This window comes from Arvicanthis niloticus, chromosome 3 (assembly GCF_011762505.2).
Source record: "Arvicanthis niloticus isolate mArvNil1 chromosome 3, mArvNil1.pat.X, whole genome shotgun sequence".
Taxonomy (NCBI): domain Eukaryota; kingdom Metazoa; phylum Chordata; class Mammalia; order Rodentia; family Muridae; genus Arvicanthis; species Arvicanthis niloticus.
In genome coordinates this window covers 80,337,732-80,358,907 of record NC_047660.1, presented here as the reverse complement: position 1 = coordinate 80,358,907, position 21,176 = coordinate 80,337,732, and the positions used below count along the sequence as shown (strand labels likewise).

Here is a 21,176-nt window from a genome sequence, read left to right as displayed (position 1 = left end):
TGGAGACATTGTGCCACTAGTTTCTTAATCTTCTGTAGTTGACAAGGTCATAAGATCAAGTGTGATTTCTGAGATTTTTATTGAAGCTTATACATCATTTGGGAATATTCATTTGATTAAACCTGGTAAGGAATAAATAATTTCTGCTGTACTTGCAAAAAGTTGATTTTCTTTTCTTCTTTTGTGTATATGTGTGTACCTGTGTGCATATGGGGGTTGGGGTGGCTGTGAACACATCTCTAGGTATGCTCATGCAAGGTATACATACCCAGAGGCCGGAGATCCATATCAGGCATCTTTCTCAATTCATTATGATGCTCCAGTGCCTTCCCTGGCTCACAGAAGAATGTGCTTGTGTTCAGCTGACTCAGACCAGGGGCTGGCTTCTCTTATTGATTTCATGTTTTGAGACAGTTTCTCACTGAACCTGGAGCTCATCAACTGCCTAGGTGGCTGACCTAGAGAGCCACCTGCCTCCACATGTCCAATGCTGGGACTTTAGGCTTGCACCACCATGTCTAGATTTATATGTTGGTGCTAAGCTGAGGATCTAAACTCTAGGTTCCTGTGCTTAGCTAGAACATCTAAATGGCAAGCTCATTATTAGCCAAGACAGCTTCCCATCCCAGAAAATTGTCCCTTTCTATCATCAGATTTACTATGTTAAGCAAGTGAGGGAAGCCCAGGCCTTTTTTAGTCTGAACTGTTAAGTTGGCATGAAGTTTTACATTCCATCTCAAGAGTCATCATTTCTCCAACATTGGTTTATTTTCTGAATTAAAAGCAAAGCAAACAAGCAAAAATCTAATCTTTCTTCCTTCTCTGGCTTCTGTGAGTTTTGGAACTGTTGTGGCCGTCTTCCTCAGACAGGCAAAGAGAAGCTGCCTGAACCCAACTCTCATTGAAGGACAAGACAAAAACCAGACTGAGACAAAAAGCATGTTGCTGATACTTCTTGAGACCCTGGATCAATCTATGCCTGGAACCATAGTCTGTTTTGGTTTGGTTTTTATTGTTTTATTGGTTTGCTGTGTTTTTCAGTTAAATATGCCAATAAATTTCCTTTTGACTTCAGCATCTGTGAATTAGATTCCCACTGGCTTAAAAGTTCTAACAAAAAAATGTTTTGAAAAGAGCTGACAAGTATTGCCATTCACATAATTCATTTTCTTCTTACTTAAAAATTGGATAAAGTTTATCAATGAACTCAAGAAAGTGAAAGTTTTGGGCAGCATGCTCTTGTCGTGTCATATTTATACTAAAAACAGGCTAAGGATATATTCTTGCAAAGGCATTAGCATTAAATCGAGAAGAATGAAAGCTTGGCTTTTGAGATGTCCTTATAGGCAGTTTGCCAACAGAGGAGAAAGGAGTGGAGGAAAGAATCTTTGGCCATAGAATCAGAAAAGAAGCTCCATGAGACAGGAATTTCTCAGAGAAGTGCACACAGTTTCCCACGTACAAATGTGGGACATACCTGCCAGACCAAATCGGGGCCAAATTTAAAACGTGGAGATTCCTGCAAGAAGATAAATCATCAGTGACGTCACTTTCTTCTCTTCTTTTCACTCAACAAACTTTAGCCCAGGATCAACTAAGTGCTGGAAGGTGTGTCTGGAGAGGCCCATCCCCTACTGGGATACAGATGCCTTCTCTGGGACCTTTAGAGACTTTCACACAAACCAGCTAGTCTGTAGAGCACACAGAGCTCCCAGAGAGCTGTAGGCTGGAGCTCACACAAAGCTTGAGAGAAGCAGGATTCTGCAGACCCTCACAGCAAACCCTTCTGCAGAGTTGATGCAAATGTTTGTGGACACAAATGGTGTTGAGAACTCCACCGTCAGTGTCCCTAAGGAATAAGGGGCAAGTACAGGATATCTTGTCAGCTCTAATTCATGTCATCTTCCTGAAACTAGGGGGTTCTTAGAGAGCCTTTTTCTGTATTTCTGAACGGGGCATAGAGACACATGTAATCCTGGCATTTGGGAAGGAGAGACAGGAGGCTCAGGAGTTAGTTCATGGTCATCCTTGGTTACACAGTAAATTTGAGGCCAGTATGCAAGATCCATGAGACATGAGACTGCCTCTAAAGAACAAGCTATCCCCTTTTTTAACTTTAGATTTGGCAAATCACTAGTTAACAATGATGATGTTCAGCCAAAGCCAAGACAAAAATCAACCTCGAATTCCAAGCTCTAAGTTTAAGTTCTGTCCAGTAGACCCCTCTAAGGCTTGTCCCGTCCGGGTTCCCAACACTCTCTCTAATCTTTAATGTACAAAATTAGATGAGATCAGAGCCTCTGTCACAAGTACACACCTGATATAGGAGATCAGCCTGCACCAAGAACCTCTCTAGCTCAGTTTAAGTGTGTGGAGGCTAGATACTAACTGGACCAAGCTGCTCTGTGGATAAAATACAAGATAACACTCCTGTGAGCTAGGGAGCACTCAAAAGGACAACAGAACTTGGACTCTGTTTCCTAGGACATACATTGATCTTTATTTATCCTAAAACTACGATTCTATACCTACAATCAGCATCACCAACATCCACTGAAGAAAACTTTTAGGCTTCGTTTACAGAGAATATGCTTATTTTAATCTCACTCTTATGTTCTATGTTTTCTCACTTAGCTAGATGAAATGAAAGCTCTTTACGTAATTTTTATCTTACAATAAAATATGTAGCTACAACAGTATAGAGAATAAAACAGAATTTCTACTTTAAACAGTCACCAAAAATATATCTGTCTTTAAATGGTAACATTTAACTAGGAAGCATCATCCATACTTGGCAAGATGACTCTCAAGAGATTTCTAGAATGCCCTTTTTCTTTATTTAAAGAAAATGGAAATTTAGAAATAGATTATATACGTCCTCTTCATTGTTACTCTTTATGTCAGCAACTCAGGCAGTCAATGTAAAGGTAGGCATGAGGGGGCTGAGCCACACTCATAAACTTAAAAGTGATTCATTTCAGTTGGTCTTTGTCTCTGTGTCTCTTTCTCTTCCTCTCGTGTGTGTGCGCGTGTGCGTGCACATGTGTATGTGTGTGTGTGTGTGTGTGTTTGTGCGTGTGTGTGTGTGTGTGTGTGTGTTGATGATGATTTGGTTTGGGTTTTTTTTCCCTTCAATCTAGTTTCAGGCTTGGCTACAGTGTGAAGAGAAGTTGAAATCCCAGCAACAAACCACTGCCTTCTAAGTACAGAGGAAGTTTCCTTTCAAAATAAATTAAAGCTATATGACATAACAACCCTTAAGCTAGTGTTAATCATTACTGCCTAATCTTATTAGTAGTTCATTCAAATGATGTTTTTCAAACCAGCCTGTTCAAGTATCTCCTGAGCACCCCATTCAGGTAAAGGACCTGGAGCCACGGAGCTGCAGTCACTGTTTTAGTCTGTCGCCACCAAACAAACAAAATCCTCTGCTAAAAACAGTCATTGATGAGTTTGGGACAAAATCTCAAGTCACAATTATATATGCCAAGAATTCAACAATTCATGTAAGTTCTTCTCTAGGGCTCAGGAACTTCTACCTGACAGTTTGGAGTCATGTATAGTGTGAGACAGGAAGATTTGTGGGCAAGCCTGGGGTTGAGACAGGCCAGTGGGGTCTGGAAATCTCCGAGTATGGCCTCAAGTACAGATCCTCAGACTGTAGATCTACTCATGCTGAAAATATTTTCTCCCTAACAGGACAATTTTAATAAAATTATTTTATTCTTAAAATAAATACTTTTTACCATTTGTTTTCTTTTGGCAAAAAAGAAAAAAATGGGAAATAGAGGAGTCCAAATGTCTAGACTTTAACAGACCAAACATGTTACATTTATATTTGTTTCTTGATCATAGACCAGGTGTATTCATCTCCACTGATTTGTTTATTCCTCATGTGCCCTAAACTCAGTCAGGAGGATTTTTTATATATATTATTATTATTCCTAAAATAGTTTCTCTCAATGCATTTCAATAGTACTTCTATACTTTGCAAGTATTTAATAAATTATTCTTACTTCCAGACTAGCTAAGAAGAAACTACTGGAGTTAAAAGAAAGTATGATTCTTTGTAAAGTGAGTAGTGGGAACGGTGGAGTTCCCAGATTTAATGTCTCCAGTGCATCACCATGTCAAATCCTAGTTTTTCAAAGGTGTCTCTTCACTATAACTGGGGGGAGAGGAGGAGCAGGGTTATTTGATTTAGAAATAAATATTTATAATACTCAAACAAAAGAGCCCTTAAAGACATCAGTCACTTTGTGGGAAGGAACCCAGCTCCCTTTAAACAAGGGCTACTTGAGCCCTTTATTCTTTTGCCTGGAAAAACTCTTTAATTAAAGGACCAATAAAAGAAATTCACTAAGGAAAGCAAAGAGATCCGGAGGCACACAGGGCACCCTGTGTGGTGTCTAGGGACAAACACTGGTTTCATGCAGATGTCTGTCAGTCACTATCCAGTCACAACAAACTCCCAGGCACAGCTGGTTTTGACAAATGTGCTTAGTTCCTACCTTCATTTCGATGACAGTCTGGAGAGCCTTCGTCTTGGCTGGTTCCGGCTGAAGTTGGCTTCTTCGGTGCAATTCCTGGGGAGGAACACGATAGAAGTAAGCCTGACGGTTCATCCTTCTGTTATACCATGACCTTTACACAGCTACCACACAGCCCACCAGGTCCAGGTTCCCTATATGTAGACATAAACAAGCCACAGGTGCCTCTTCCCCCACACTCCTCAGCATCCCTCCTGCCTGCAGCCTGTGTTCCGGTGAAAGGCTCCTGGCACATGCGCTATTTCTGAAACTTCCATCAATAATTAATGTCAACTGTGACAAAGCCAGAAAGTGATCATAGTCCAAACGCTGTTCAACACGGGCTGGTGCCCAGCCTTCGAATCATAATTTACGAAATTATATTACTCTGTGCTTCCAGCACAAGCACAGCGAGGAGACAGAGGAAGGAAAATGACTAACGTGGCTGCAAATCTGCTGCTCGCATGGCATTCTGCTACAGAAGCAGGTCTGCACTGAGCGATTCAAAGCCATTTCAGTACAACGGCGACACTTTTGGAGTGCTCTGGTGAGTCCCTGTGAATCTCTCACTTATGGTTTTACACTTGGGGTTCTTACTCAAAAATCACATCCGTGGGTGATATGCTTGCAGATCATGATGCCAAGAAATTAGAATTGGCATTAAAATCAACTCTGTCCAAGGAGAGACAAAACTGGTCAAACCCAAAACTCCTGGAAGGCTGAGATTCTCTTAGCTAAAGAGCAAATAGCTTATGATTTTAGGTTTGAACCCTCACCCCCCCCCACTCCACCCCCACCCCCGCCACATGCTTCTCTTCAAAAGAACCACTCGCCAAGACTTTAAAAAGTCATCTTAGGAGAGAAAAAACCAAGCTTTGTCATGTCATACTTTGATTTCCTTAACAAATATCAACTGTTTTGTGAAAGTAGTTACCAGGAGGGTAAATAGGGGACTTACATATGCTGGCTGCTGATACAGGTCATTTATAAAGATTTCAGTAAGATTTATTTCTGGTTCCAGAAAAGCCAATTGACAACCAATATGGAGTGCCTCTCGGCTTTTGAACTCCTGGACTATAAATGATCCTTTGTAAAGAGCTGGAGAGGAGCGACACAACTTCTAGCTTTTCCCATGAGGGCATTGAAAGTGAACTACTTCTCGGCATTTCCGTTTACTGACACCACCACTCCACAGAGACGGGACACATTGATGTAAACACTGTTAGAAAAACACATTTCACACTAAAAGATAGCCCTGTCCAGGACAAGGAAATGAACAGGTAACTTTAATCAGAATCTTCCTTTAGTAATCTTTTATGCTAGTGACCAGGAATCCTGACTGCGTGCCCAAGGCCAGGCTGGATACTGACTATCACCACAAACCTGAGCTTCGAGTCCTGAGACTCATAACCCACCCTCAATCCTCCGAGCAACGTAAGTCACCAGTCTCACATAAGATTGTTTCTCAAACTCAGAGTTAAAAACCTTCCCCTAATTATTAAAGATGCTCACACGTCAGTTACCACACTTCTTCTGGCAACACAGCCCTGAAGGGACAGAGTCTAAAGCTGCTGACCCTATTATATGACGAGAGAAACAGAAAGATATCCTCAGTCTTTCCGGATGCTTATGACTGAAGGATCTGGTAATGTTCTGCTCCCTGGAGGTGGCAAGGGCTTTTGAAGGACCTTCCTTATAGACAGTTGTCTTTGTTGAGCATCTACTGCTTGTTTCTTGAACGCCTCGGCACTACCAAATGAGGAAGATGACCTAGAGAGAAAGTGAGTCTGATGTGCTTCTGGCAAGTGTGTAAGCACCAGCACCCACTGTGGTCCACTTTAAGCCACCTAACTGGTGTCCTCTTGTGCTATGGCTGAGAAGTGCTATGGCTGAGACACTGTCTAAGTGGGTCTCCAATGCTGCATTAGAATCTTGGTTCTGAGTGTCAGTGTGAGAGGCAGCAGAACCTTAAATGGTACCCCAAGTGGGGGACACTGACAACTAGGAATACTGTGTTCAGACAGGAGCAAGTACTCCTCATGGCACCCTGTTTTGGAATGTTTTCCTAAGAGGTCACTACAAGAGTAGGCCTGTCCGTCAAGCACTCTGTCTCTTCAGGTGACCCTGTCCCACTCGTATGCACCCTCATGAGACCATTCTTCAAGGCATGATGCAGGTAGGAGCCTCCCAGGGCCCACACCATGTTTAGACTTTGAACTTTCAGAACTGTATGTTCAATACATAACTTGTCTTAGAAAGTACCAAGTTTTGTCTTCAAGTAGAAAACACAGAAAGTATAAAATAGGACCACATACAGCATTTTTTAAGACACTGAAATTAAAAATATATAATATAATGACCTAATGGACAATGAGAAAATTATTGGTTTATTATAATTTACTTAATTCTGAGTTTGTATATTTAATTGTAATGATTTCAACATCCAGCTTTCATGGGTCACAACCAACCTAGTTCCATATACCATGGGTTGAATCTCACATGAACTTCAACCTCTAAAAAACCTACTTAATCTTAAAACTGCCTCCAACACTGCAGCAGTTCACACAGACCTATCAAATCTCACAGATAAGAAAACAGTAAGTCACTCCTCAGAGCTGGTGCATGTAGTTATTGGTAGGGGAAAAAAAAATGGACTTTGCAAGTCAGCAGTTCTGATACCAAGTAGTGTCAAAACAATCTTTAAAGATGGGAGACATGGCTCAGTGGTTAAGAGCACTGGCTGATCTTCCAGAGTGTTCAGGTTCAATTCCCAGCATCCATAGGGTGGCTAACAATTCTCTGTATCTCCAGTTCCAAGGGATCCAATGCCCTCTTCTGGCCTCTGTTGGCACTGCATGCATACAGTGCACAGATAAATATGCAAGCAAAACATCCATACATAATAAAAGTAAATTTAAAATAATAATCTTGGATAAAAGGCAAATTTCCAGGCAGAGTGAAGCACACCCCTGTGATCCCCAGCACTCAGGATGCCCGGGCCTTGATATAAAAGAATCCTGGGTCCCTGAAATACTATTTGAACATTGATTGAATTTTGAAATTTGAGTCTGAGCGGCTACAGAAAAAGAGTATGAGCTAACAATACACTCCTGTAAAGTTAAGCCTTGTTGTTGCTGGCTTTACCTGGAGAAGCCCTAGCTTCTCCGCCTCAGCCTCTACAATGGCTGCAAGGAGAAGAAAAAAAAAAAAAAAAAAAAAAAAAAAAAAAGCCTTATCAGTCCTGAGCTGTTGCTGCTTGGAAATTGCTAGAGACATTAGTGTGTGATTATGTGCCCAAGTTTTTCCACTAGACAGTAGATAAATTCCCTCCTAGCCTTCTGCAAGATGCACCTACCAAGCATCTGAAATAGTAAAGGACTTTCCCTAGAAGAATTTGATGTTTCCACCAGGTAGGAAGGAGTAAAAGTTTAGCTTAAGTACACTTCAACTCAAGGCTTTTCTGAGTCAAAGATCGCTGAACAAATTGAATTTTTAAAAATGTGAATTCCCTCTTATAGTGAAAATACACACACACACACACACACACACACACACACACCGGTGTGTAGTGCATCATTGATTCACAGAGCCTGGATTGGAATTTTATTCCGGAACCAGGATTTGGGGCTAAAAGCATCCATGAAACTTTTAGCTCAAAGAGCATGCCATTAAGAGTCAGACATCAGGACCTTACATCCCCACTGGAAGAGCTGGATACATCCCTCCACCTCCTCCTTCTCTTTCTCCTCTTCCTCCTCCTCTTCTTCCTCCTCCTCCTCTTCCTCCCTGTCTCTGAAACAAAGAAAAAGCTGCTTTCTGGAGGTGAGGAGAGGATGAACGAACAATGCTTTCTAGCCTGAGATTAGTACTAATTTAATAGGCAGTTGACTGAAATGCTAATCTCTGGCTGGTGTTTCTAGTCACACAAATTCTCAGTTTTAAAAACAGAAGAAAAAGAGAAGGAAAAAAAAAAATTCCTGACAGTGCAGGTCCAACTGCCACCCATTTTCTTTTTTCTTTTTCTTTTTTCCATTTTTTTATTAGATATTATATTTACATTCCAGATTTTTATCCCCTTATCCCATTCCCCCCACCACCCAGGAACCCCTTATCCCATCCCCCCTCCTCCTGCCTCTATGAGGATCGCCCCCACCTATCCCCCACTCCCACCTCCCCACCCTCGAATTCCCCCCCACTCGGTGTTCAGCCTTCATGGGACCAAAGATCTCCTCTCCCACCTATGCCCAACAAAGCCATCCTCCCCACATATACAGCTGGAGTCATGGGTCCCTCCCTATGTGCTCCCAGGCTGGCCACCCATTTTCAAATAATCAGTCTGGAAATATACCAAGATTCTAGAATTCTATGCATGAAGTCTCAAGTGGCTCACTGATGTGACATCTCTTGGCACATATTGAGCACAGACTGGAAAAGTGCTTGTTTCAAAATCATAGGGACCAGCTTCCTATGGAAGATTCCAGCTTCCCAGCATCCAGTGAAAAAAGGGAGTGACAGTAGACATCTGTGACCCCAGAACACTCTCTCTCTTTCTCTCTCTCTCTCTCTCTCTCTCTCTCTCTCTCTCTCTCTCTCTCTCTCTCTCTCTCTCTCTGTGTGTGTGTGTGTGTGTGTACGCATGGGAGACAGGAGAATCCAAGAAGCCCACCCACTGGCCATCCAGCCCTGCTGAAACAGTGAGCTCCTGGTTGAATGAGAGGCCCTGTGTCCAAAACTAAGGTGGAGAATGGAAGAGAAAAACCCTCAGTGTTAACTTCACTAGCTTCCAAGATAAGCCTGGCAAGACAGTGTCCATGGGTACCACATAAGTTTTCCTCAGTAGGCAAGGAAGAAAAAGAACATTCAAAAAAAAAAAAAAAAAAAAGGTAATTTCTATTTTTATCTGTTTCTATCTTACATGGTTCTGGAAGTTTATGGTGTCAACAAGCCAACACAGTTTAGTGCTATTACATGCTATTTTATTATGTTCATAAATTTCTAGGTCAGCAATATGTACAAGTATGAGATAGGAATGATTTATCTCTATGGCATGATGCCTAGAGCTTGGAAAAGGAAGGGTTGGAACTATTCTCAAGATGGCTTCTTTCCCTGATTGTCTTTCTATGTGCCTGGAAAACAACTTGAAGGTTGAGCTCGGCAAGAATTGTCTCTCTGGATAGCAACAGATAGCCTCACACTATGGCTTGGGTATCCTCAAAGCATGGCAGACTCAAGGTAAAACGACTTCTTATGCTTAGTTAAAAGCCTCTGAGAACAAGAGTTCTAGAGGATAAGCAGCCAACTGCACTGTCTTTGAGGACCTTAACCTGTAGCACCACTTTACAGTGCTGTAGTTTGAAGCAGAAATGACTCTTCTCCCATTGCAAGGTAGCATGCAAAGGAAACTGTAGTCACACTCCATGGCTGCCATTCTTGGGGCTGAGGATATAGCTCATGTGCAAGGTGCTTGCTGGAGTGGATTGGGCTCTGGATTCAGACTCTAGCATCATAGGGGGAAAATCCCTAAAGACCAAAACCAACTGAGGAAATTATTAATAAAGTAACAATATAATTTTAAACACCCACCCATATTAGTCTTAAATATGGAAGCCCGATATTAGGCACTCATTGGGGAGACACTGATTTTTTTCCATTACAAAAATAAGACTGGAAGATCTAAGCAAAAGGCAAGGCATGTTATGAGACATTCATATAAGATTAGTTATTTAACTAGTAACTCAGTACTATTTAACTCATCATTGATCAAAACTTTGTATTTATACAGTCAAGTTCATAGAGTCACAATAGCCAAGTATCACAATAACATAATATTATAATAATCAAGAGGTAGAAACAATTCACATGTCCATCCATTGGTAAACAGACAAACACATGTCAAAATGTACAAAGTTGAAAAATTAATATCTATTACAACACAGACTGAACCTTGAAGGAATCATGTTGAGTGCAATAGGCCAATTATAAATACAGAAATAAAGACCCCAGAAAGTAAGGAGGAGGATTTGGAGTTTCAGTTTAACAAAATGAAAAGGAAAGTTGTAGAAACAGGTTGCACTGTACACCAATGTGGATAACAACACTACTGATCCATGTGCAAAAACATGGCTAAAGTTGTAGGTTTTATATCATCTATATTTTTACCACAACCACAACCTTTGACAAATATCAGCATAATAGCAATGAATGAAATTCTACAACCTGCCTCATTTCCACCTGTGCAGAAAGTGTCCTGGTAGCAGCTCCTTGCCATGCATCTCTCTGGGCTTATTACATGGAGAGTATGAAGCTACCCACAAGCTGCACTGCCTTTTAAGTTACAGAAATACCAGATGTGTATACTGAAGTTCGGTTTTTGTGAAATAATATAGGCTTTGGGAATGTATCTGTATAAATGTTTCCTAGTCTTTATTTTTTCCATTACAAATAATATTTCAAGAAGTTTAGCAGTAGTTCAGACTAAAGTCCAATTCTGTCCCATGTATCTGAAATGCATAACAATTATATCTTTTATAAAACCGGCTATTCTTTATTTCTTGGATTAATCCCTCTCTTATTTTTTTTTTTTTTGTCTACAGTGTCAATCAATTTGTAGATCATAGGCCCAATAGAGTTCACCATATTTTTTGATAAATACAACTTTATTTGAGCACTGCTTATGGCCGCTCCTATTTTGTAATGGCATTGCTTAGTAGCACTAACAGAGAACTAACCAGATGACCACAAAGAACTACAAGTATTTGCTATCTGGCTTTTTACCTTCAATGATTCAATCTCTTACCTAGGCTTTCTGTAATACTCTAGCAATCTCAGAAAAACACATCCATTTCCCCAGTGGTAGTTTAAAGTATGTCTGCATCCTCTGCATTCTCTTTATAAATTCTCTTCCCTGTTGCCACCATGGACTGGACTCAGCAACTTACTGTCAACAAATAGAGTATGCTGGACCTGGTATATATGACTGCTGAGGCATGGCTGTAAGAGATTGTATGGCTTCCTTCTTGCTCTCATTCTTGGGTCACTATCTGTATGGGAAGCCATATTCCACATCATAAAGATCCTAAACCCTTCTATGGAAAAATGAAACAGGGGTCTCCTGCCAACAGCTGCATGAATGAGCTATCACAAAGGTAGGTAGGTCATCCAGTTCCAGTCAAGCCTTCAAATGACAACAAATCTATCAAGGTGAAACTTTATGTGTGTCCTTCCAGTTATGGTTACCTAGCTGAGCAACTCTTCAATTCCTGGCTCACAGGCCCTGTGGGATAGTTAATGATCAGTATTTTGAGGCATGGATATTTTGGGGTGATATACTCATAGATTATAAACCTATCACAGAAAGGTTGTTAGCAGACCTTCCAGATGAATGTAGGGTTCACACCTTCATACACCCTCTCATGGATTTGTATCACTAGCCCATAACATTGGATATATCTGATTAACGTCTGTGTCTACCACCGAGCAGTATGAACTGGGTTATGACACAGGGACTCTGTTTCTACTGTATTCTCTGAGAATATTGGCGTGTCAGCCAAGAGTAGCTGCTCAACACTGATCACTGGAATAGAACAAATGATATTATGCTTGGAAGCTTGGATGTTCTACAGTGCTCTCTACCAAAAACAATGTGCTGTGAGGATAATAGCTAGTACTTACTTAGGCATGACTATGTGCTAAGCAATCTTCTAAGCACTCAATGAATATTAATGTGTTTGATTCTCAAAATAACCTCCTTAAGCAGGTACTATTATTATCATCTGTTTTCACTTGAAACAGAAGCAGAGAAGTTAGGAATTTGCCCAAGGAAAAAACTCATAAACTGCAGGGATTTGTTGCAGGCAGCCTGACTCCAGAGCCTGGGCTGATAATCAAAACCCATGCTTGCCACTGGGCTTTGACATGACATTGAAAGGTGGAAACCCGACTGCCTCCTCTCATTGTAGTAACCTCCCTATGTCTCCTTTAATTTGACCTTCATTTCCCATTGTTCTCTTTGGTACTCAAAAACAGAAAGAAATGCATCTAAATAACAAATCATTCTGATATTCATATTAAGTATTAAAACTTAGAAAGTAAGCATGAGTAGCCACACAAAGCAGGGGAAGAACAATTCTGTTCTGATAAAGCGGACCCGCTCTGTGAGTTTTTCATCTCTAAATGTAATCATCAGGACCAAAACTATTAGGGAATCCAATATGGATGGGAAAGGGACTACCAAGGCCCTACTTAAAAGCTGAGGAGCTACTGGCTATAGATAGCTGTTGGAAGACAGGAAATTTTCTTTGGAGATGTGTCCATGCCTTGGCAGATGGCCACAACCCCATGTGGGTATGGGCAGTACTAATTAGACTCACTTAATTATTGAAAGAAGTAGGGGGATATTAGGAGCCCCGGGAGAATTTGAAATGGGGTAGGGCTGGAAATGATCAAGACACATTGTATATATGTACGAAATTTTCCATGAATAAATAAAAATAGTATTTAAAACAAGTATTAGGGAAAATGTGTCTGCACCTGGCAAGGAGATACTTTTTTTCTCGCCATTATTCTATCAATAGTTGAGTGTAACAATGGTTTGAACAGCATTTATATTGTGGTAATCTAGGAGATCCTTTAAACATGCAGAAGGATGAGTATGGGTTATATAAAAATCTTCTGTGCCATTATATAACAACAACAACAATAATAATAAAATAAAAGTAAGTATAACAAACAGGCTTGGGCATTCATAGACTTTAGTCCTAAAACTAATCTACCTCACATTTTGAGATGCCACTATACTAACAACTATGGTTATTTGAATAGTTATGGTCCCCATAGAGTCACATGTTTGAATGCTTGGCCCATAGGAAGTGGCACTATTAGGAGGTGTGGCCTTGTTGGAGAAAGTGATACAGTGGAGGTGGGCTTTGTGGTTTCATAAAGCTCAAGCTAGACCTAGTGTGGCACACAGTTGCTTCTGCTCCCTGTAGATCATGATGGAGAACTCTTAGCTCCTTCTCCAGCACCATGTCTGCCTGCATGTTGCCATGCTTTCTGCCATGGTGATAGTAGTCTAAACCTCTGAACTGTAAGCCAGTCAGTTCCAGTGAAATGTTTTCCTTTATAAGAATTGGCATGGACACGGTATATCTTCACAGCAATAGAAACTCTAACTCAGACAACAATCTTGGCAATCTTTGACAGATGAAGCATTTTAAAATAACCTAAAATAGTTCAATAGTAAAAATTAACAAGTCTGAATCAATGGGTAATTATCCTGAAATTTGGACCCTGCAGATCTCCTTTTCAAGACACCCTTGGAATATTTAAGGACTGACTACATAGCCAGCCACCAAGGAACACTCCATATGGATTATAAAAGACAGAAATGATATAGACCACATTCTTTACTACACACCATTAAGCAAGAAACTGGTAACTTCATCTCAGAGACAATTAGAAATATGATCTTGGGCAAGTTGCTAGATTTTCTCTGACTTTCCGTTTTCTTCTGTGTATCGAGTATATCTCCTGGGATGGTGAGGCTGAAAGAAGCTTGTGACACACTTGGCATGGCTTCCACACCAGATACACGGAACAAATGAAACGTACTGTTACTGTTGTTGCTCTATAACCTTTATTAGTGTTCCAGGAAGGCTAGTAGAGCGTGGCAGAATGCTTCCTTTGCCCATTTGTTCTATGCCCTGATACTACTGACCATGTGCCCACTACTCCCAGATCCGAATGAGTAGTTAACAAACTGCTTACTGAGGAACCAGTGCCTGCCATGTAAGAAGCACATAGAACTTCTGCCTTCAGTAGCTCACACTCATGTAAGTATGTGCAGTCTCATTAGAGTTCCTATCCTGCCTGAGGCATTTAGGAAATGCTGTCGGATGGACATTGTAATCAACAGAACACTGGGAGGTGAGAGCCAAGAGCTAAGGGAGAGGGCACTTCAGGAAGATTGTATAAGGTCATGATGACCTTTATAAAGATTTCATCTACTAACACACACACACACACACACACACATACACACACAAAATAGCTCTTGCCTCAAAGGAAGGAAAAGAAAAAATATGAGTGACCAAGGACCAGAAATCACGGAGCTTAGTTGCCCAGGTCCTGTGTTCCCACGTGGAAGTAGTTTCATGGAGTTTTATAGTGATAAATCAAAGAAAGTCATAACTCATGGCAATTTTTAAATACACTGGTAAATATGTCAGAGAGATGGTCACAGAAAAATGGAGAATCTCTCTGATGGGTCTCAGATGCTAACTGATGACATTTTTAGCTTTTGGTATGTTGGGTGCTAGTGATCTGCTAAATTAATGCATTCCAAGAGGTCTTTAGTCTATTAGTCACAGGGGTATAGCTCTGACACAGATGTGAGCAAGGAATAGGTGATGCAAGGTAAACTGTAAATAGACTCTGGACCTGCTGCACCTAACCTCTCTCATCCCCGTAGTTCTAAGAAGTCAATTGGTCTTTGCAGACATGTCTTCTTTCCAGGAATTCTTGTTTAAAGGAATTTATAGGAAACTTAAAATTCTACAGACTGTGAAACTGTTTCCATGGAGATAATTAATCTGACATAAACCAACTGATAATTTAAATTTTCTTTTCACACACACAGACACACACACACACAATGGTTATTTGGAAACACAACACCATGCTACTTCTGTCTCTGTATACATACATTTTCCATCATTTGTTTTAATGCAGAACTTGTCCATTTTACAAAGCCCCATGAAAGATTTTCTCCTTATAGATTTTTCTGAGTGCTTATATGCTGTAACCCTGAGAGCCAGTTGAAATTCATAGAATATAGATACATCAAACTATATTGAATTGTGTTAATAGTATCTCAGAAGAAATAATGTCACTCTTATTTCAATAACTAATAGAGATGTAATATAGATTAGACAAAGTAAACATAACAAAGAAATGAATCACTGCCCAGACCTCAGGGAACTCACTGTCTGAAAGCAAAAGAAGGGCTGCACTAGAAGATGGATCCACACCACAAATATTAATTTCAACAATTAACAACAGGCACCATTTCCCTCACACCAGGCCCATTGGAAAGGCATATCACCCCTCTAGGAAGTGCTACCATCTTCATGGGAAGGGGCAGACAGTCACACTCTGGGAGTTAAATAACATGCCCAAGATCAGAGTTAGTAACACTTGAAAGTGTGAACAAGGTCTGTCTGACACTTAAACTCACACCTTTAGGTATTAACACTTGGTGTAGATTGTAGGCTGTTCATGCTCTGCAAACTCACAGGATCTTCAAGTGTAGCTAATCTGTTTTCTGGTTTGTTTCTTGGTTCATTTGTAAGATGCCACTAGTTCTGAACCACAGACCACAGGAGAGAAGGAAAAGCAAACAACTAGATGTGATGATGAGCTACCATGGCACTCCTGCACTAGACACTCCTCCCCCTTACCAAGCAGAAACGGACCCCTTGGAAACACTCCTGCTCTGACTGGGCAGAAACACGGCCCTTCAAACATGGTATGTTCCTCTAATCCCTGAGAAACAGCCCAGACAATGCTTTGATTTTGCCCTAATAAGCTCAAAAGAGATGTTCCAGCTGAGCCACCCTGAACTGCTAAACTTACATTTTACAAACTGTTCAACGTGCAGTTTTATGTTATGGCAGTAACATAAAGCTAATACAGGGAGCTGAATCTTTCACAATCTTGGGATTCCCTTTCTGGTCAGTATTTTCTACATTGTACTGAAACACATTGCTCTGTAACCTCCATACACTAGATTTTGTCATACTTACTAAAAAAACAACCATGAGAGCAAACTTCATAATGGCAGCTTCTGACTCAAATCCTTCCTTACTAATGAATCCTATTCCATCCATCCATGGCAACATCAGGTGCTCTCAGCAATACTTCTATATATTAGGTCTAGGTCCACTTTTCTACCTTAGGTCTATAGCTGAGAGGTAGGGCCCAAACCAAGATTGTTTATAGAGGGCACTAAAGGAAAACCCTTCAGAAGGAAGAAAAGACACACAGAAAAGAGAGAGAATTTAAACAAGTGTGTGTGCAGGCACTGAATTTGAGGCTGAGAAAGTGAAGAGCTGAAAAAAAAAACCTGCATGGTCTATACCACCCTGAGACAAGGGCTGCAGGCTGCCCACCACCTCTGTTCCTGCCAACTACTGCCTACAGTCTGCTGGATGCTTCTAGGCAGTAAGAACTCTCATTATAGTCACCAAAGGCACATCTCTGGCAAGTGTACCAAATCTGAGTCATAGCTTTATCTCCTACAGGCCATGGAGACAGCATACTTATCCAGTAAAAGTATTGCCAGGGGCCCTGAGTCAGGAAAAATCAGCACCTGTTGCATTTCATGACTCAGAGGTTGTAACAACCCAGTTTGATCTGAGCCAGCAAGGAGTGATTAGGGTAAATTCCATTCCCTTTGTTCTTTTTAGTGGCTGGAAAGCTTTTATTTTAGCAGTGTAACTCTTCTTATTTGTATTTATCCCCCCCCCCAAACTCAAACAAGAAACATATATGAATCTATATTCTCTCCTCCCTCTCCTTCAGTCCATCTATTCCCCTCTGTAGTGGTTTGAATAAAAATGTCCTCATTGATTCTTGGGCCTAAATGTTTGGTCTTAAGTTGTGGAACTGTGTGGGAAGGATTAGAAGGTGTGGTCTGGTTGGAGGAGGTATGTTACTGAGGGGAGTGGGCTTTGAGGTTTTAAAAATTCCGGAACCATGCCTACTTGCCTATTGCCATGCTCCCTGCCAAGACAGTCATGGACTCTCATTCTCTGAAACAATGAGCCCCAAATTAAACACTCTCTTTTATAAGTTGCTTTGGTTTTAGTGGTTTACTACAGCAAATAAAAATAAAATAACTAATATACCTTCTCTTATATAAATGGATTGTGTGCTATGTATAAGATTCTGTGGCATGTCCTAGGGACAAGGGGGGAATTAAGGAGCTCCTGCTATCATTGAGGTTTCCTGCTTAATAAAGAAAATAGCAAATAGTAAAACAGGTTAAAGCTACAAATATGCAAAGGCACAGTAAGTGTTCTAAATGTAAGAAAATGCTGAGATGCAAATGGCAAAAGATACCAGCCATGTGGGTCAGGTAGCTCAGTGATCCCAGAAATTGGGCCACTAAAGCAGGATTACAAACTGGAGGTCAGTCTGAGCTGCACAGTAAATTCCAGGCCAGTCTGTCTGTCTGTCTATCAATCTATCAATCTATTGATCAAGATAGATAGATAGATAGATAGATAGATAGATAGATAGACACACAAATGAACACACACACACACATACACAGACTATGTCTAAACATAATCCCCTCTCACTGCATCCCCAAAATAAAAAAGAAAATAGTGATACTAGGAACCATTTAATCTATGTACAATCTGTTTCCTGAGTGTACTGTTAGTTAAGTACCTTATGTATTGTTGTTACCATCCTCCTATAAATTTAATCTGACAGTCAGGAAAGGTCTACAAGAAAGGGTGCAAACTTGAAGGATGCCCAGCATTCAACATGTAATAAACTATTGGAAGCAAGATCTATGCAGAGGAAAGAAGCAAATAGAAAAACTGTGGTAGTGCTAAGATTAATAGTGTGGCAAGTAGAGGCCACACACAGTCTACTGCAGAAAATCCTGGGGTACTTCTTAGCATCCCAAGACTCCATAAGTACCATCACAGAGCATCTTTCTTGATATCACACTTCTTGGCATCCCAGGGCTCCATAAGTACCATTAGAGAACATCTTTTTTGTTCTGTACTTACCAGCACACATTCTAAAACAGATCACAAGTTGCCCAGTCATCCCTAAGGCAGCCCCATTTTCATGCCACCTATCTGCATCTTTACCAGCTTTCTCTCATGGCCTTTTCTCTCTCTAGTACTTGAAAAGGTATGGGAGGGAAGGGATGGCTGCTTACCAGCTCTACAGAGGGCCCATTTTAGAGATGCCAGAAAGAGGGTGGCAAATGAATCAACAGTGTGTTCCCTGCACACCCCCACAGTCCAGATGGTAGCAGATCACAGAGCATAGGGCTGTTCCTACACAGATAACATCCCTGGCTAGAGACATACTCCACACTTTAGACCATAGGAGGAAACAGGGAAGGAGGTGATGATAATAACATTTATACAGAAAGGACATGGTCCTTCTTTGGCTAGAGACTGTCATTCAAACACTCATCTATAACTTACAGTGTAAAGTCACACAGAACTGGAAGGCACCATGGAAACCAGCCAGTCCAGTTTCTCACTCTCATTGAACTCCTTCATGCCAATGAGTCACCAAGCCAACCCTTGGAAGAGTTAAGAGCTGAGTGGTCATACTTCACAGAATATCTCTGCTAACTGAAAACTTCTCTCTTTAGCTGCATTAAGTCAAACTCACTCCCTCTGATTTTTTCCTTCCCTTAATAGCATTCTTCAATACCTCTGGCCATGTCCAAGCACTTACTAATTACTTGACAATGAACTGTTACATAAATCCATATCCAAGCTTAGGATATGGATCACAGACCTGGTTCTCAAGAAGAAGCAGGGCCTCCAGAGTGCAGAGCCCAAGATCTCTGCTATTCTCCAAAGTACAACTGAGACCTACACGGTACAGTTTCCATAGAACACTGCATCCAATTGTTCTTCTGTGATAGGAATCTAGCCACTTCTCTCTCCCAGGGACTTTTCTTATAAAATACCACTCCTTTCATCATTCTTGATAGAACCAATGCTGTTCTACATTTAACAAATATGCTCCTGTATCAGAAATAGTACAGTACATTATCAATGACTCTCGCCTGCACAAGCATGGACCACCCACTTTTCCAGAGCAGATCTTTACACAGAGCTGGTTTTTAGCATCCCTTGTAGAACTTTCAAACACTGGACTCATGCTGTCCTACAGATTAAGCCTTTAAACCATCCTTTTATAGTAGGGGCTTCAGGGTACATATGGTAAGTCCACATGGCCTGCTGGGATTGTCCATCAGCCACCTCCATACCTGCTCTGAGCCATGCGATCCAGAATTTGCAGCAAGTTTTATGAAGCCCTTGGATATTTTTTACGTTTCTCTTATTTTACTAATATTGGTGTTAATGACTGACTTAAATGATGGGCACAAGTAAACTGAGAAAGTAGCCCCTGTGAATTTTTCAGCTTGAAATGACTCCTCTTTAGCATGAACCTGATGGTTTAGCCAGCAGGGATAAAACTCCTTTTCTAATATAAGAAAGGTGACAAGTCATTTAAGGTTACTGTTGCACAGAAAGAGAATTCTGAAGACTGGGTCCCAAACACAATACAATAGGGCATTTAGAAACTTTTTTTCACATCTCTGGAAATGGTAAGTAGGTCCTTCCTCTTGGAAACATATAGATATAATTGTTTTGGGATTTCTATCCCTTTCAGGATGTTCCATAAATCTGCTGTGAAACCCGGAGCAAGGTACTGGATCTCTCTGTTGTTCATGGCCTCAAGTGTGAATAGACAATAACTGAACCTGTTGGGTTGAGTTGTAAGGACAAAATGGTTACTAGGTGGCAAGCCAGTTGGCAGCTGCATCTAAAATAGTATCTGGAACACAGTTAAGTAAGTGTTAGCTATGTAACAACTCACTTAACAGCATGACCCAAGTGAAAAGCTAATGTCCTGCTGACAGTCTGGAGTTAGAGGAGACTGAGATCAGCAAGCACAGAAGGGCAGATGAAAAAGAGGCCTGTTCTCTGAGAGGAGGCCAGAAGAAGATGCCACAGTATGGTAGAGGGGCCCTGTGCCAAAGTATAGTATGCAGGGGGCAGCAAGGATGGAAGGACAGTAATGAGGCACAGGTAAAGGTCAGACACAGGCAGAGATGACACAAGGGAATCTCTGGTAAACACAACATTGTACCAGCTAGTATAAAGGGCAGCTTGGTGGGAAGCAGAAAAAAATATCCATGAGCAAACTGTGGTACTGAGAGATTTAGGTCCCAGTACAGGATCAAGAGAAATTAAGTTCTGAGCTTTAGTAACTAGTCTGTCTGTACCTAGAGGAGCTTCCTCATAGTCGTGTGAGTACGGGTTCAGTAGGCTGCTAACACCACCATGGCACAGCACACCCAGAGTGTGCAGCTAAACTAACACACCTATCATCCATTGCAATCATGTTCACCCCAACTCTCTGTGTGTGTGTGTGTGTGTGTGTGTGTGTGTGTGTGTGTGTGTGTGTACACATACAAGCATGTGTATGTGTGTTATAAGAATGTATATACCTGTGTGTGTGTGTGTGCACATAGGTATGCTTGCCTGTGTATGCACATTTAAAGGCCAAAAGCTTACATAGGGATATCTTTCTCAGTTGCCTTCTACTCTATTTTTGAGACAGGGTCTCTCCCTGAATCTCACCATTTTGGGGAAAAATGGCTATCTGGTTAGTCCCCAGATTCTGCCTGTCTCTACCTACAAGGGTTGGGATTACAAGCACACTCAACCATACCGAGCTTTTATATAGGAACTGCTGAGCTGAAATCTGGTCTTTGTGCTTGCATAACCAACACCACCCACTGAACTATCTCCCCAGCCTGAGGGCTACTATCTTTATCTCCATTATATATACCAACAAATTGAAATTTATAGAGGT

At 41.0% G+C, this 21,176-nt stretch overlaps 1 protein-coding gene across 1 annotated transcript in view; it reads right to left on the bottom strand.

Annotated features, from left to right (window-relative positions):
• The window catches only part of Erc2 (ELKS/RAB6-interacting/CAST family member 2), an 827,882-nt gene that overhangs the window by 573,895 nt on the left and 232,811 nt on the right, over positions 1–21,176 (bottom strand). The window contains 1 exon segment of the mRNA XM_076931310.1: positions 4,512–4,586. Coding sequence (XP_076787425.1) covers positions 4,512–4,586 — 75 coding nt within the window.